Source organism: Mustela erminea, chromosome 19 (assembly GCF_009829155.1).
Source record: "Mustela erminea isolate mMusErm1 chromosome 19, mMusErm1.Pri, whole genome shotgun sequence".
NCBI lineage: Eukaryota > Metazoa > Chordata > Mammalia > Carnivora > Mustelidae > Mustela > Mustela erminea.
This window is the reverse complement of record NC_045632.1, coordinates 32,944,979-32,962,016: the sequence shown is the minus strand read 5'-3', so window position 1 is coordinate 32,962,016 and position 17,038 is coordinate 32,944,979. Positions and strand designations below refer to the sequence as shown.

At 50.2% G+C, this 17,038-nt stretch overlaps 1 protein-coding gene across 1 annotated transcript in view; it reads left to right on the top strand.

Annotated features, from left to right (window-relative positions):
- Window positions 1–16,611, top strand: part of CES1 (carboxylesterase 1) — a 29,553-nt gene extending 12,942 nt beyond the window's left edge. The window contains exons 6-14 of the mRNA XM_032323839.1: window positions 976–1,080; window positions 2,014–2,118; window positions 4,834–4,872; window positions 9,422–9,562; window positions 10,757–10,837; window positions 11,112–11,259; window positions 14,877–15,008; window positions 15,916–15,988; window positions 16,249–16,611. Of these exons, the coding sequence (XP_032179730.1) occupies window positions 976–1,080; window positions 2,014–2,118; window positions 4,834–4,872; window positions 9,422–9,562; window positions 10,757–10,837; window positions 11,112–11,259; window positions 14,877–15,008; window positions 15,916–15,988; window positions 16,249–16,432 (1,008 nt within the window). The 3' untranslated portion in view covers window positions 16,433–16,611. The remainder of the gene's footprint in view (window positions 1–975; window positions 1,081–2,013; window positions 2,119–4,833; window positions 4,873–9,421; window positions 9,563–10,756; window positions 10,838–11,111; window positions 11,260–14,876; window positions 15,009–15,915; window positions 15,989–16,248) is intronic.
- The last annotated feature ends 427 nt before the right edge of the window (window positions 16,612–17,038 follow it).

Genomic DNA, 17,038 nt, shown 5'->3' with positions numbered 1-17,038 from the left:
AGTGGAGAAAAAGGAAAAGTGCAGATAAGCCCAAAGACGAAAAGAGTCCTCCATAGTCCCATTACCCAGGGAAGCTCACCACAGACATTTTGAGACTTATTTTTCTAGTGTTTTCCCCATGACTCACTTCTGTCTATTTATCCATCTGTCATCTGTCTACCTGTCTTGAGATTTTTTTAAAAAGGATTTTATTTATTTGAGAGAGGGAGAGAGTCAGAGAGAGCTTGAAAGTGGGGTGAGGAGCAGAGGGAGAAGCAGACTCCACGCTGAGTGGGGAGCCCAATGTGAGACTCCATCCCAGGACTCTGGCTCATGACCTGAGCTGAAAGCAGACGCTTTAATGACTGAGCCCCCCAGGCACCCCACCTGTCTTAAGATGTTTTTAAAAACCTTTCTTAGTATATCCTATAACAGAAATATTTACCTAAACATTACTCTTCCATTACTATCATTTTGCTGTAGATTCCGTGGTATTCCGTGGTAAAGATCTGCATGGTATTCCACAGTAAAAATGAAAATCCTTCATTTCCTCAATCTTGTAATTTTGGAATCTTGGGTTATTTCCAATTATATTATAAACATTATGAGCATTCTTGGAAATCATCATTCATCTCCATGATCACTCTTAGGATAAATCCTGAGTAGTAGAGATGGGGAATCAGAACTGTGTCTTTAAAGGGCGGCTGACAGTTGCCGCCCTGTCTCGAGACCTCTGATTGTCACAGTGGGCACACGCACCATGCTTCCCGTGCTTCCCTCGCTCTGTGCTGCTGGTGCCCTCCAGCTCAGCTTCTCTTGGAGGAGCCGGGCCCCAGCGTCAGCCTGGGAATAGGGCGAGGCCCTGGTGAGGATCTGCCACATTCCCTGGGTGCCCGGGTCTCCAGGGGGACAGTCCAGGCTAGAGTTAAGGATGAGATGATTCTTGAAACCCCTCCCCATGAGCATAAACTCTCTTCCTGTCCACTGTCCTGCCAGGTGCTGTCTCCCCTGGCCAAGAACCTTTTCCACCGGGCCATCTCGGAGAGCGGCGTGGCCCTCACGGCTGCCCTGGTTAGGAAAGACATGAAGGAAACAGCTCAGGTAGGTCTCACGCAGGACCACTGCCACACCCTTGGCTCTGCTGTTCTGGAATCTTCAGGGGCCTTTCTTGCCATGGGATCCGGCAGGCATCCTCAAGGAATCATGGAAGTGACAGCAGTGGAGTGGAAGGGGAAGGAGACACCTCAGCCAGTCTCCCAGTTTTACCAGAGCTGGGACTTGAACACGTGACTCTGGACTGCCAGTGCAGTGCACTGTCCCCCGAGCATTCTACCCAAAGTGCAACCGGGGGCAGGGTGGTGGGTGGGGGGCACCAGGCCACATAGTGGGCAGCGGGCTGTCACCGTGACTGGTCTCTCTCAGGGTCTGAGTTCTGGTTAACCCACTTACAGTATGTGGGCCTGCAGTGGCCCCCCACTTAAGTGCCTCATGGCTGGGGTTGGTTCCGGGAATTCATTCATTCATCACGTAATTTTGATAAAGCCAGACATCTAGTATCCTCATGAAGTTTCCATTCCATTGGAGGAGACAAATTAATCATTTCATAATCACACAGATTATAAAATCTCAAGTGACAAGAGCAATAAAGCAGAGATATCTGATATCGTAAGGGAATCCAAAAGGAGCACTTAATCTTAATGTGAGCAGGAGGTTATCGTGGAAGGCTTCCTGAAAGGAAATGTGCAAACAGGCAGTGTGTTCTGGATTCCGTGCTCTTAAACCCCACCCCACTCTCCCTCCCTTTCAACTCTCAGCTCTGAGATCATTTTGCCCATTTTACGGAGATACAGTCATAGAGACAGACCTTGTTTAATTTGGCACGCCTGGGACGTAGGAATCCCACCTGCTGGTCTAGAGTATGTTCTGCTCCCCTCTGCTGCCCTTAGAAGTGAAGGTTGGGGTAGAATTCCTCTTTATTGATTAGAGGGAAGGGACGTGGCTCTTGAGTTCTGCTCTTGCTTGTGATCTCTACAGCAAATTGCTGTCTTTGCTGGGTGTAAAGCCACCACTTCGGCTGTCCTTGTTCACTGCTTGCGCCAGAAGACGGAAGATGAGCTCTTGGAGACGTCGCTGAAGTTGGTAGGCATATCCACTCTCGTGACCACACAAGCCCCCCACCCTGTGCACTTGGGCCCAGGCTCCGTTATTTGGCTGTTCCTTTGCCCCTGCCCTAGAAAACTGTCTGGGACAGTGATTCTGGCCCCCAGGGAACAGTGTCAGCCTTTGGATCTGAATAGGAATTTCTTTCTTTCTTTTTTTTTTTTTTATATGAAGTATCGCAAACATTTGCGAAGTTGTGAAACAACACAATGAACAAATAGTATAATAATCTCTCACCTCAACCGAAACTTAACTGTTTTCCCATTCCTGTTTCCAAATGTATGTTAAAGAAATTAAGTATTACGTAGTCCCAGAGGTACGTACTATTCTGAATTTTGAGGATAGGATATTAAGAACAAAGATTCTAAGGAAGATTGTCATAATATATCTTGCTTAATTTAGAAACTACCTCAGTGATAACCCAGTGGTGGTCCATTTATCTAACTTTTTCTGAGACTGCCTCAGTTGTGGTTCTAGAATAACTATACATGCACCCACCCAGCCAGCCAGTCAGCCATCAATCCACTCATCATCTTATTATCCATCTGTTCATCTGCCAGTCTATCCAGTTTATCAGTATTCTTTAATCAGTTTAATATCCATCCATCCATCCATAACTTTTATTCAGCCATAACTTCCATTCATTTCCATCATCTGGGTGTCATCCAACCACCATATATCTTCACCCCATCATTCAACTGTCCAGAATCAATGATCCATCCATCACCTGGTCAGCTAGTTATTATTCATCTGTCTACCAGTCCATCCAGTTCATCCACACTCTGTGTATTGACCAACTCCATCCATCATCTAGCCATCCATCCACTCATCCATCCATCCTTCCATCCATCCACTCATCCATCCATCCATCCATCCCTCATCCATCCCTCCATCCTTCCTTCCATCCATCATCCATCCATCCATCCATCCATCCATCCATCTATCCTTCCATTCATCCATCCATCCATCCATCCGTCCTTCCATTCATCCATCCATCCATCCATCTATCCTTCCATTCATCCATCCATCCATCCCTCATCCATCCATCCATCCATCTATCCTTCCATCCATCCATCCATCCATCCATCCATCCCTCCCTTCCTCCATTCATCCATCCTTCCATCCACCCACCCAGTCACCCACCCCTCAATCCCTCCATCCATCCCTCCATCCGTCCTGACATTAATCAGATGTAATTTCTGTGGACAAGGAACTATTCAAGGAAGAATGCACTCACAGACTTCGTGGACTAAGGGTGGTGGGAGTATAGAGAGAGGAAATTCCCATAACAGTCAGCAGGGGTGCTTCCTAGAGGAGGCGACATTTGAGGACTGATGGATGGTTACGACAGTGTGTCATCACAAGGACACCCAGAGAATACAGCAGGAAGGCCCAATGGGAATTTTTCCTTCTGTGGGGATAGGGTGTGACTGTGAGTTCAGACATATCCTGAGCCCCTGGACACTCTGTCAGGGCCCTTGGCTCCTGGAGAGACTCCTGGACCCTGGGGCCAGGCCTCTGGCATTAGCCTCTGCTCTGTTTCCTGGTTGGATTCCAATGTGGACTTGGGCTTGGGTCTTGTTTTCTTGGGCTCAAATAAGGTGAGTAGTGCATGCAAAGAATGAAAACACAACCACGTCTGATTCCTTGAAAGAGGCAGGTTTATTTCAGCAATTCTCCATTGGCTTAAGAGGACCAGCTTAGAAGAGTTGGTGATATTGAGGAAAGTCAGAGGACTTAGGGCCATAACCCATAACAAGGAGTGCCCGACTGATCCCTGGATGCATACCGGCCAGACCTAGTAGCTACAGTGCAATGTTACAATCAGTGCACTCTTTAGCCGATATATAAGAGAACCATGGGACTGGGTGAGTTTCAGTGATCTTGTGTAAGTCAGGACTTACTGATGCAGGATGAGGAAACTCATCTCAAAGTACCTTGAGTGGAAAAAGAAATGTAACAAAATCTTTAGGTAACTAACTGAAAACAAAACTGTGGTTCAGGAGAACATGGTTTTAGGTATGGCTGGGTCCAGGTGCACATATGCTATTATTAAGAATGTATCTACCTGTACCCCTGGGGATAAAAACATATGTTTATAAAAAAAAAAAAAAGAATGTATCTGCTCCATCCCTCGGCTTTTTTTTTTTTTTTCCTCTCAGTGTTGGCTTCACTCTTGGGCAAATTTTTTCCCGAGGGAGGGTAAAGTCAGTGACAGCATCTAGACTTACCTCCTATCTGTTTAGACACTGTTCACAATAATTCCAGCACAAATTTTGGGGTAAAGTCTATTGGATTCATGTGGGTGTATGCCAATACCTGAACTAAATCCCTGTGGTCAGGGAGATGGGGCACCACAGGTCACATATAGATGCCTGGATTTGTGAGTGAGACTGGGGAAAAGGGAAGTGCCCCAAAGGGTGACTAGTGTCACCCAGGGGGACAAGAAGGGGAAGCGGATGGAGGGCAGCACGGGCAGGAACAGCAGACAGACGGCTTCTCCAGCAACCCCGCCCCTGTCCCACACCTCCACCTGTGCCCCGGCCCAGGAGAGCCAGTATCCTGCCCACTTCCTCTTGGCCCAGCCAGGGTGGCACCGAGAGGGAGAACCTGACACCTTTGGCACTCCGCTCACAAAGACTGGCTTTTGTCCCTGGAAGCCTTCTCACATATACTCTCCCTTTGTCTTCACAGAAATTTTTTGCCCTTGATATGTTTGGAGACCCCAGAGAGGTAAGGACATTGGGTTTCTTGATTATAGGTTTTAAGCCTTGACACATTTACGCTCCAGTTAAATAGGAATGAAAAAAAATCTTCTGTTGGGCTCATGATGACTCCTTGTGTTTACTATACTGAGGCCCAGAGAGGGCTGGCTGCTTGCTGGGATAACACAGCCAGGGTGACCAGATGTGAGACTGGAATGGGTTCTCTTGACTCAGCCCAGGGCTTCCAGTTATCAACTCTGTGTCCCTTGGGTCCAGCCTACACCCTACTTCTTATTTACATTTCCCATTCCCAAAAAAGTCCCTCGGGAAAGGACTGGACTAGAAACTTCCACTATGGGCTGGTGGTGATAGCTGATGAGGAGTTTCTTCAAGAACCTCCCCTGAGGAGCCTAGGACTTTCCCGGGAGACTGCAGGGTTGACGAGCTGTGCAAGCTACATGATTTGGAGGGCCCTCTGGGAAGAGCCGAGAATCTCAGTCCTGAGGACACCCCCCCCAGCCACACCCAGAACCCCAGGAGCCTCCCTATCTCCTTCCTCCTCCTCTCGTGCCTTCCAACACCTTGACAGATTCTGAGACGTTATCTCTGCCACACCTCACAGTTCTGTGCTCTCTGCTCTGTCCTGGGGATACTGGCACCTACCTTAAAGGGCGTCGTGACAATTCACTGAGATTCATTCAGCAAAGATTTCATTAGCACCGACTGTGTGGGGACCTGATTCAGAAGCTGGGGAAATAGCAATAAAATAGGCAAAAACAAAGATAACTCCCTGCCCTCTCGGAGTGAAAGGAGGGTACAGTGACAAACGAGATATGTCGTGTGTTTGGTGATGGTCCTCGCTGTGGAGAAAGAGAAAGGAATGGGAATAGGGTTTACAGTGGTTTGGATTTGCATAGTGAGATCAGGAAGTGGCTCAAACAAGAAGGTGACACTGGGACCACGTTCTGGAGGTGGCGGGGGGAAGGCAGCTGTCAGGAAAACTGGAGGAAGCGTGTTTCAGGTAGAGGGAACAGCAGTTGCAAAAGTCCTGTGGCAGGAGGTCATTGTGGGTGGTGTGGAAGGAGTTGGGGGAGGGAACAGGCCTGGGAATGAAAAGGAAAGAGAGGTATGGGTGGTCCCTTTAAAGGACTCAGAGTTTGATTTCAAGTGAGATGGGGAGTCTTGGGAGGGTTTTGAACAGAGGAGGGAGTTGACCGTGGGTTTACAAAAGGGCTTTTGATTGCTGCTCTGAGATTGAAGGTAGGGAAGGGTAGGGTAGCCCCAGGGAGACCAGCTGTGAGGCCCCTGAGCTGCGGCAGATGGGCCGTGGCAGCCTATGCTGGGCGCATAGCAGGGGGGATGGGGAGACGGGGCCAGAATCTGGGTAATTTCGAAGTCATGGCTGGGGGAGTTTGCTAATGGACAGGATGAGGGGCGGAAGAGAAAGGGGAGGATGGAGCATGGCCCCCGGGGTTTTGATTTCAGCCTGGTGGTGCCTGAGGCCCGCCCCCCAGGGCAGCCCCTCGTGAGCACTGTGGAAGGCAGCTGTGGTGTTGCTCTGCGTCTCACGAGTGCCAGTCAGCCCCACTGGGTCAGCTCGGGGCCCGTGGTCTCGCTTCTGCACTTGGACTCTCTTCTCCTTCCCATCCTTGCCCCATGATGCTGCCAGACTGGACCCTTGTAAGCATAGGTCAGGGCACGTCACCTCCTCGAAAGGCTGGTCTTCCTTACAAGACCAGTGCCCTCGCCCCCAGAGCCTAGCTGCGCGGCTACTGTGTGCCGGGCATCGTGCAGAAAATGTCCTGCACCGTCTGATCCCCCTAGGCCATGCCTAGACCGGAGGAGGCTTCGAGTCAGATTCACTTGATAGAGCTTTTCCTGTGGCCACCAGAAATGGCCCGTCATTCATTGGCCCTTGCAGAGTGGACGCAAGTCCCTGAAGCCACAGGGGCTCCAAGCCTGGGTGTCGTAGGGTTCTACCTGCCATCTGGTGGTGGGAAATAAGGCTCATGGTGTGTGGAGCTGGGAACGTGGCTCGTGGAGCTGGTGTCTAAGTGAGGGCTGGGCAGCACTGCCCACGGGTCCTATCTGATGTGCGCAGGGCGACCTCCGGGGCCCAGGTACTGTGCTGAGCGTTCTCTGTGGGTCCAGGCTCTTCATCCCCACAACAACCCACCTTACAGAGGATGAAACTGAAGCACAGAGAGGTGAAATAAGGTCCCAAGTTACCAGCCAGTCGGTGTCAGAGCCAGGATTCGAGTCCAGACAGGCGGCTCCCGAACCCACGCTCTTAATAACTACGTGCGTGGCCTAGAACGCAGCGTAACCACACCCAGAGCCCGTGTCCCAGACGCTGTCACGGGAGTCAGGTGCCACTGACTCTGGCCCCATGTGAGTAATTTTCATCAAATTTCACCAAAATGAGGACTTTTGCAGTGTAAGGCGAGACTATCCCTGATGCTTTTATTCATGAGTGATGGGGAACTCACTACCTCCTCCATGCGAACTGTTGTTAATCAGTAGCAGGTTATGTTTAAAGATTTTATTTATTTATTTATCTTAGAGATAGAAAGAGAGAGAGCAAGGACAGGGGAGGAGCAGAGGGAGAAGGACAAGCGGATTCCATGCTGACCGTGGAGCCTGGCTTTGGGGCTCAATCCCAGGACCCAATTGGCTTGAGCTGAAATCGAGAGTCAGACGCTTAACCCGCTGAGCCACCCAGGTGCGCCCAGAAGCAGCTTCTGTTTAAATAGAGATCCCTACATAGAGTCAATCCTTATTGATGGTGAATTCCGAACTGGTGAGTTCATCAGCTCTCTTAAATGTATGTGTAACCCCAAAATCAATGCTTGTGGCGTTTTTGCCATCATTCATGGACACACAGGGAGTGACAAAAAGCATAGTGACAAAGAGCATAGGCTCTTGATCAAGATCAAACACGGCCACCCTCTGTTGTCTCCCATCTCCACTATTAACTTGTGTCCTTTTCACAGTCTATGTAGGGCCCCATTTTCCGCACTTTTACGCTTTCTCTTGATGGTTTCACTGTTGAAGATGGCCCGTGGGCACAGCACTGAGGTGCTATTCCCTGCAGCAAGGCTGTGGTGTGCCTCGTGGAGAAAAGTCATGTGTTAGATCAGCCTTATTCAGGGTAGCTCACAGGGCCCTGGGCCGTGAGCTCAGTGGTAATGGGTCGGTGAGGCCGCCATGCAGGAAAAAGAAGGGGCAACTTGCCAGTCTGAGGCTGCTTGGGCAAGGGCTAGCATAACACCTAGTGTGTGAGGAAGCTGCAGGAGATCAGCTACACTTGGGGTTTGTGAGATGACAGCGGATCACGGATAACACGGTCGCGAGGCTGAAGGTCAAGGAGGCTCTGTTCACGTTACCCAGGCCCCAGGAAAATGGTGAGCCCTTCTCAGCTGGTGTCTTATGAATAAACACTGCACAGAATTCATTGTTTGTGAGCAATGCATGTTGTATCAGGTGTCTTTAAACACGTATAAAACAGGATTCACAAAAACGTGACCAGGTGTTTGCAGGAATCTGACATTGTATGTCCTCCAGGAGCCGTGGCTCAGCACCTGCTAATTCAGAGTTCACGGCAGCTTTTATAGAAATGAACTAGCATGGACACCAGAGCTGACTGTAGATACAGAGATCATACAGGCAAACATGTACTTCAAATTGAGATATAGAAATATGTACATATATATTTTATGTTTTTATATTAAAATCATATAAAATGTATATGTTTATAAATTTCAATACTAAAATATATACATATAATTATATATTTTATATATTTATAAATTTTATACATTTATATTTAACTTAATGTATACTTATATGTATATAAATATATGGAAATAGGGGCACCTGGGTAGCTCAGTCAGTTAAGTATCTGCCTTTGGCTCGAGTCATGATCCAGGGTCCTGGGATCGAGCCCCGCATCAGGCTCCCTGCTCCATGGGGAGTCTGCTTCTCTCTCTCCCTCTGCTGCTCCCCCTGCTTGTATGCTCTCTCTGTCAAATAAATAAATAAAATCTTTAAAAATATATACATATGAAAACATGTATATGTGTGTGTGTGTGTGTGTGTGTGTGTATATATATATATATATATATATATATATTTTTTTTTTTTTTTTTTAGAGAGGGAGCACACAAGGAAGGAGGTGGTGGGGAGGGGCAGAAGGAGAGGGAGAAAGAAAGAATCTTAAGAAAGCTCCATCCCCAGTGCAGAGCCCAATGCGGAGCTTGAGCTCACCACCCTGAGATCATGACCTGAGCTGAAATCAGGAGTCCAATGCCCAATGGACTGAGCCACCCAGACTCCCCTGTGTATTTCAATTTGAGTGAGTTTTGCCCCCATCACCTTACCGCTGCTAGTTCCTGAGTCAACGTTCTGCCCTCTGGGTCATGTGCACTTGGCCCCCTTTGTTCGGGAGCTAGAGTTCTGTGGCCACCACCTGTGGCCCTGCAGGTCTGGGGTGTCGACTTCCAGCTCAGACTGGAGAAGGGGACATGGGTGTGGCTCCTAGAGGGGAAGCCCCGACACCATGATGCCGTCCTCCCCAGAGCCATCCCTTCCTGCCCACGGTCGTTGATGGCGTGCTGCTGCCAAAGATGCCTGAAGAGATTCTGGCTGAAAAGAAATTCAACTCCGTCCCCTACATCATCGGAATCAACAAGCATGAGTTTGGCTGGCTTCTTCCAATGGTGAGAACGTGGGGTCCCCTCCATCCTCCTCCCGCGCCCACTGCGTCACCCCCTCATCTCTGCTTGCAGGGCTCCTCCTTCTCCAGAGCTCCCCTTGAATCCAGAGCAGCTGTCCCCTTCACACGAGTTGACATTTCAAAGGGGAGCTTCTCTAAGATGACCCAAGTGTCACCTGGGGACCTCTGTCCCCACACTCTCTGTTGTCTTCCGATCTAAAAACCCTGACATGTGGGTGCCAGGAGGGTGGTCTGCGGGGATGATCACCAGGCAGACACATTTCTGTCTCTGTGACAGGGGGTGGTGGGACAGGGTGTGACACAGCGACCCCAGAGTCAGGTCTCCCCGCTCCCACAGAACCGGGAGAGGAAGGAGGCTTTCCTGGCTGAATGTCTGCATTTCAAGGAGTGGCTCTCAGGTCCTGGAGGAAATGGTTTGGGTAGTAGAGTACATCTCAGAGGGGGAGAAGGATTAGGGATTGCATGCTCTCTAAGGTAGGGGGCTCAGGGACCTATCAAGCTATTGCCAGGATTTGGCCAGAACAAACAGTAAATTCCCCTGGTTCCAGGCACTTTCTTAGGCAAGCATTTTAAAGGACACTGGGACATCCTCCCCATCCATCCTAGGGACAAGGCCTTACGCTTCTGGCAGCCAAGCTATCGTTTGGTCAAGTCCCTTAACGTGGAGGCTTGGGTGGGGTGTTTTGTCACAGTCCTGCATTCGCACTTCACGGAATTACAGAGGTCACTGACAGACCAAAGCCATAATGGCAGGATCTGGGCCTTCCTGGGCCACTGAGACAGGCGGGAGTATCTGTCAGGTCTGTGTCCTTGGCCCTCTGCTTCAACACTAGCCAGGCTTAAACCTTTCCTGGGTGTCGCCATGTCCAGGGTGGGGATTCTTGCCTGATACACACACACATATATGCACACACACACACACGCACACATACACACACACACTGCAAAGGCCTGGGACAGCTTCTCTCTACATTGACTGTATCCTTTTGCATGGCTTGAGTTTCTGGTGAAAATAAGCCCATTTGTTTCATTGATTTTGCCCAATGCATCAAAGACCCATGCTTTTCTAAGTCATGACGAAGTGACATTCAGCCTGCATCGGTCTGGTTGGTTGGTAGGGTTGGTGCCTTCTGCTAGTTGTTGATGCGTTACAAGTGTGTCACTGTTGTTCTAACAGATGATGGGTTACCCACTCTCCGAGGGAAAGCTGGACCAGAAGACGGCTGCATCACTCTTGTGGAGGTCCTACTCCATTGCTGTAAGAGGCCAGGGAACCACAGGAACTGGCTGAAACCCCAAGAGGGACAGACACTGGCCCCAAATTGCTGAGCACCTAAATGGCAGGGTGAAGCCCAGAGATGGAAGGTTCTGGCCCCGCTTTTCTGCCCTTCCCCCCTCAACACACAGCGGGGGTGGTTGCATAGGGCTGGAGAGAGTCACCATTCTCACAAGCCACCCCAGGCTCTAGAAGCCACATCATTCCCAGGGGGGAGGAGGGACAGAGGGTCACTTTTACTTCTGCTCCATTTCAGAGGGTCCCTGAGGAGCTGACGCCACTGGCCACTGAGAAGTATTTAGGAGGGACAGACGACCCCGTCCAAAAGAAGGACCTGTTCTTGGACATGATAGCAGATTTGGTATTTGGTGTCCCATCTGTGACTGTGGCCCGTCATCACAGAGGTAAGTCCCAGAGGTTGGACAGGAGAGAGACACCACCCCACCAGCTTCTCTGTTTGTCCTGCCCACTTCTCAGCATAGACAGAGGGAAGCCACCAAGGGTCAGGCTTCCAGGACCGATCCCATATGGCCGGGGATAGGGACACCATCTCACTTTGGGTCCACCAGAAGGCAACTTTGAGAGGAGGACTTGAATGCGAATAGCTTGTTAGGGAGGGGATCCCAGAACACACCAGCAGAGCAGCAGAGAAGCGGCACAGAAAGGAGTAGGAAGCCACTGGAGCTGCATAGGAAGTGGGTGGGCACCGTGGACACCTGGAGCCGGTCACATCACGTCCCCTGTCATGTCTCAGGGTGATTCTGTGCGACTGGCAAGGGAGCTTTGGTATTTAGCCTCTCACTCCTGGGAGTCATGGGTTGAAGCCTGTTCCCAAGGGGCTGTTAATTTCCAGGAACTCTGACTTGCCACACACATGGGCAGAATGGTCACTTGGTGGCCAAAGCCTTCAGACAAAGAGCTCCAGATGCCAGAAGTGGAAGTCCAGCTGGTGCGTCCAGAAGCTGGGGGAGGTGATGAGGGACCAGCAGCATCTATCACAGGGGCTTCTCCCCCGATGTTACTGTGGTCTTCGAGGCCAGAGTGCAAGGCTTAGAAGATATGTCTTGGAAGGTTTCCAAGATCAGAGCTGGGGCAAACCAGTTTGTTAACTAGTGGAGCTGGGGGTAGACTGAAGCCAAGCATAAAATCAGGCTGGTCCAAGACCAAAAAAAACCCAAAACCAAAACAAAAAAACAAGAGAAGCGAGCAATGGGAGGTGTGGAGGCAGCTGTTCTAGAGAGTGTCCATTCTACTGATGGCTTCTGTCCATCCTTGTGTGTGGTAGGTCTACCACAGGCCCGTCCAACATTGATCCCAGGCTGTGCAGGTAGAGTATGAGGTCAAGGATGGCTAAGCTCATCTAGAGAGGGTGCACCCCTTCTGAGCATCTGTCTGAGGTCCTCACAGGACCCCTCCTTCACCTAGTCTGCAGGCCAGGAAATGGCTCTTGGTCTTCTCTAACCGTGCTGGGAGGGTTTTAAAGTTCAGGACTTTCTAGGCATGAGAAAAAGCAGCTGAGCTGATCTGTTCTGTTCCCAAGCCCTCAGTATAGTGAGTACAGGCACTCCTTCCTCCTCCCAAGGGTCCCGACGAAACTCGCCAGCCAGGGGCCACTGGGGGTCAAATTTGCTCTTTCATAAATTTGGTCTTGCCTCTGGATACGTGTCTGATTCGTGATATCTTACTCTGCTTTGTCTGCTGGTCCCAGCCATACTTGGACTTGTGTTTTTTTAATCAGAATTTAGTATCCTGTGACTTTGAATTCACAGTCTTTTCCCAGGACTGCACAGATTTTACCGATGATAGTCTTCATTCTGTATTTGTCCCACTTTCTTTTTGAAAGAACTTCTCTGAATATAAAGTTAATATCCTGCACTGGGATATTATGTGGAAACACGTGAAGAGGGAATTCGATACTACTCTGAATTCCTCCACCAAGAAACATCTGCTCTAAATTTTTGATATATTTTTTGAATCATCTTTCCATGCCTAACATATAGCTTAGAAATTAATGTTATATCATGTGTTCAATAATCACATGTTCGATATATCAACAGTGTTCATAAACGCTATATTGTAAGCCTTTGTTCAAGATCTGTGAAAAGTCTTCATGCTTAGCCTTATGTGCACAGAAAGGAGCACCTTCAGTCAAGTCTCTAAAAGTTTTCTGAGGATTGGTTGCTAGAAGTGAAATTCCCAGGCAGGGCCCTAAGAGCATTTTAAAATTCTTGATACATGTTGTGAAATTTCTTTCCACTGTATGAGTAGGACTTCTTAATTCTCTTACTTAGGAAACTCGGATTTAAAAGTAAAGATAATGCTGCCAATGTCATAAGCTTTTCCTTGCCCCCCCCCCCAGAAAGAAAGAAAGAAAGAAAGAAAGAAAGAAAGAAAGAAAGACCATCCGCATGTTTGCCACGGTGTACTTAGATAACTAACTCTGCCCTCTCTGCCTCTCCTATTTTCCTGTTATCCTAACCTGTGACCCTACTTTCCTTTGGACACTTGTGTTTGTAGGAATTTTATGCACCTCCATGGTTTTAGGCAGAAAGCCAAAGAAAGGGAGGGGGAGAATTATCTTTTGTGCGATGCACTGCCCAAAGAAGATCTCTCCTTTGCAAAAGGTCTTAAGGGGCAAAGTGACAGATCCTTCTCTCGGTGAGTTCTGCTTGACCTTGAAGCAGCTGCTAACAGGCAGATTTCAGACCTGTTGACCGTTGCTTCTTCCAGACAGGACCTCTTGCTAAACCAAGGGCACATTGACGGGGGTGAGAGAGGTAACTCAATAAATTATTCTACATCCTCATGTGGGGATGGCGTATATGGCTAAGTCATCTTTGGACAAATATTTAATGATAGGGAGAAATATTATTGTCTATTTCATAATGACATCTACAACATCATCCCATTTTTATATTCATAGAAGGGATATATGCTAGAATATGAACATGTGTGTCTTCAAGTGGTGGCATTGTAAGTGATCTTTTTGTTCATCGGTTGTTTCCGCACTTCCCAAGTTTGTTCTTGTACACAAGGAGGGAAAAGCTGTGCGATGTCTCCTCCAGCTCCACTGGGGGCCTGGCCGTTCCCCCATCAGAGTCAGTCCATTGTGGGTGTTCGGGTCTGTGCACAGCACTGAGCTCCCCGGGGTGGCAGCCCTGAAGGAGTGGGAGAAACAACTCTGGGTGAAGCCGTCTTCAGGAAAGCTGACCCCCTCTGGGGGCTCAGAGAGAGGATTCCGAGAGCGGGGACCAGGAAAGCAAGAGCAGCCACCTTTGTCCTCCCTTAGAGACCCCCTTCTCTCTGCTGCCACCCCCTTCTCTGCTGTCAGGAAGCAAAATAGATGATGGAGAAATAGAAAATGCTGGGGTTTTGGATTCTTGTGATGCAAGACACAGATTGTGCCCTTTCCCCGTGTTCCTACTAAAATATCGGAGCTGTCAGATACTTAAACGCAACCTCAGATTCATGTCACTCCTCCCTAGATCTTAGGTGAGGAAAACACTGCAAACTGCCCAAACTGGGCAGGATAGAAGGCCCCTGTTGGGCTGCAGAGGGCCTGTGAAGGAATCAGACCCGGGCTGTCGGCAGTGGAATGCGGCGGAGTCAGCGGACGAGCACAGATGTCGTGTGTAGACGGCAGCATCTGTATGACCCCAGGCCCCTGCAGTGATGGTCCTTCTGAATGAGTCTACGCCCCCGGGTCCAATAGCCGCTCATTCGACCTGCGCTCACTGAGTCACTCAATACCTGGCTCAAAACCATTTTCGCCTCCACCGACGGTGTGCCTCCAAGCGAATACGGACCTTTCCCGAAGCTCCAGGGGTTTTCTGCAGGTTCACACGGGGCCCAGCGCACAGCCAGCCCCGACACTGGGCAATTGCTATTAATGTTGCTGATGTTTGTACTCCATATCCGGGTGGCCCTCCTGGTCCCTGAGCGCTCAAGGCCCCTGGCGACCTCGTCACCACCCAGGTGGGTGTCTGGTAAAATGACCTGTGCGTGCTCCATCTTTCCCCAGATGCCGGAGCCCCCATCTACATGTATGAGTTCCGGTATCATCCAAGCTTCTCGTCAGACATGAAACCCAAGACGGTGGAAGGGGACCATGGGGATGAGCTCTTCTCCGTCTTCGGGGCCCCGTTTTTGAAAGGTGATGGTCCTTTGGTGACTACAGACTTGTAGTTAGGAGATCCGGGTTTGAGGTGGCCTTGGGCAGGTTCCCCTTTCTCTCTAGTTCTTACCCAAATACACCAGAGTAGGGCTGAGCTCCAAAGATTGCCAGCCTTTCTCCGACTCCCACACACACGATGGAGAAGGTGTAGCCATGTGTCCCCATTGGTAGTGTCTCTGCGAATTGGGACCTGGCTGACTGTAAGACATCTGGTGGGTCACGTGCAGGGCCAGAAAGCCACCACTCACTGCCCACTCACCAGAGCATATCAGAATGTGAGTGAGAACAAGGTCAGAATGGCTGGTGACCTTGAATCAGGGCTAATGTACGTCTGTGTGTCTGTCCATTCAACTGTGTATCTACTTAAAACTCATGTCTCTAAACTTAATATATTTAATAATGCTTTAGAGACGACCTCTTGCCAATATCCTCAGTGTCCTAACTAGCAGTGACAGATGACATACATGCGACCTGCCTCAGGGCTGTTTGTGATACGCCAGCGCCTCCGGGCGTGAACTACTTGGGTTATTTTTCAGGTTCTGTGCTAGTGTGGGTGGGCGAAGGAGACTGAGCAAAGACCCCGGGGAGCACAGTCCTGAGGTGGGGTTGCTGTGGAGGCCCCCCCCGGGTGTGGCGCTGGGCCCGCGGCAGCTGGGGGGACAGGATATATAGGCATCGTCAACAGAGGTGGCCAGCTGACAGACTGACCACAGCCCTCCCCTGCATCCTGTATCAGGATCCCCGAAGCTTAATTGCACACAAATTACCCACATCTTCCTGCAATGCGGGTTTTGATGCAGTAGGCCTGGAGTAAGTCTCAGATTCTGAATTTCCCACAAGCTGTCCAGGGCTGTTGACCGTGGCCTTTATTTCTTCCTCTGCGCAGGTGGTGCCTCAGAAGAGGAGATCGGGCTCAGCAAGATGATGATGAAATACTGGGCCAACTTCGCCCGGACTGGGTGAGCTGGGTGACAGAGATGGAGCAAGGCTGGGGGAGGGCCGGCCATGTGGGCTGGGACAGGTAGCTCCCAGCCCTATGACCCTGACAATGAGAGTTCTCTGAGAGTGGGCAGGCTGCCGAGGATTTGGTGAGCTCTCTGCCTCTGGGGGTGAATGAGCCTCCTGGCAGAAATGAAACCAAGAGGTCTTGCAAATCTCGCAGTGTTGTTGGGGGACCCCATGGTAGCTTTGGGTAATTCTCACTTGATTCTGTTCCCAGGAACCCCAATGGGAAGGGGCTGCCCTCTTGGCCAGCTTACGACCAGAAGGAAGGGTACCTGCAGATTGGAGCCACCACTCAGCCAGCCCAGAAGCTGAAGGACGAGGAAGTGGATTTCTGGACTGAGCTCCTGGCCAAGGGGGCGGCAGAAATGCCACCTCGCACAGAACACGTGGAGCTGTGAATGGGAAGCCTGCCTGACCTTGGGGTCCGGGGAGCTCAGACCGGGGTATTCTACAGGTGGTGTTAATGAGCCAAAGAGCAATCTTACTGTGGAGGCTAGGGATTGTCTGGTGGAGGAGGGTGGAGGTCGGGAAGGGGGAACTGTGGCTTCCATTTGGGGAATAAATTGTTTCGGAGACCAAGTCAGTGTTGGTGTCTTGGGCTTGGTGGGCACCATTGTCTGGAAGCCGCCTCTGGTGAAGACGGCTTGGCCCTGGGAGCTGCCAAAGGGGACTCTGCCTCTGGTCCTCAACAGCTTCTAACTACCAGATGCGTGCGGCCAGAGTGCCCTGTCCCTCTCCTCCATGAGGAGCTACCTGTAGGCAGGGAAGGGGCATCGTCTGTGTGCGCACTTGAGGTGGCCGCGAGGGGATGTGGCGCCGCACCCCTGGGGCACTGTGATGTGGCCCTTACGAACTCTTCCCCAGGCCCAGACCTTTTCTTCAAAGGACACAGCAGCCTGCTGGGCCCTTCCCTGAAGCCATTCCTTCCAAGCAACTTGACTGGGTCCTTTCTGTAGCCTGGGCATTAGGATTTTTTTTAAAAACTCCCTATGTTTAGCTGGTAT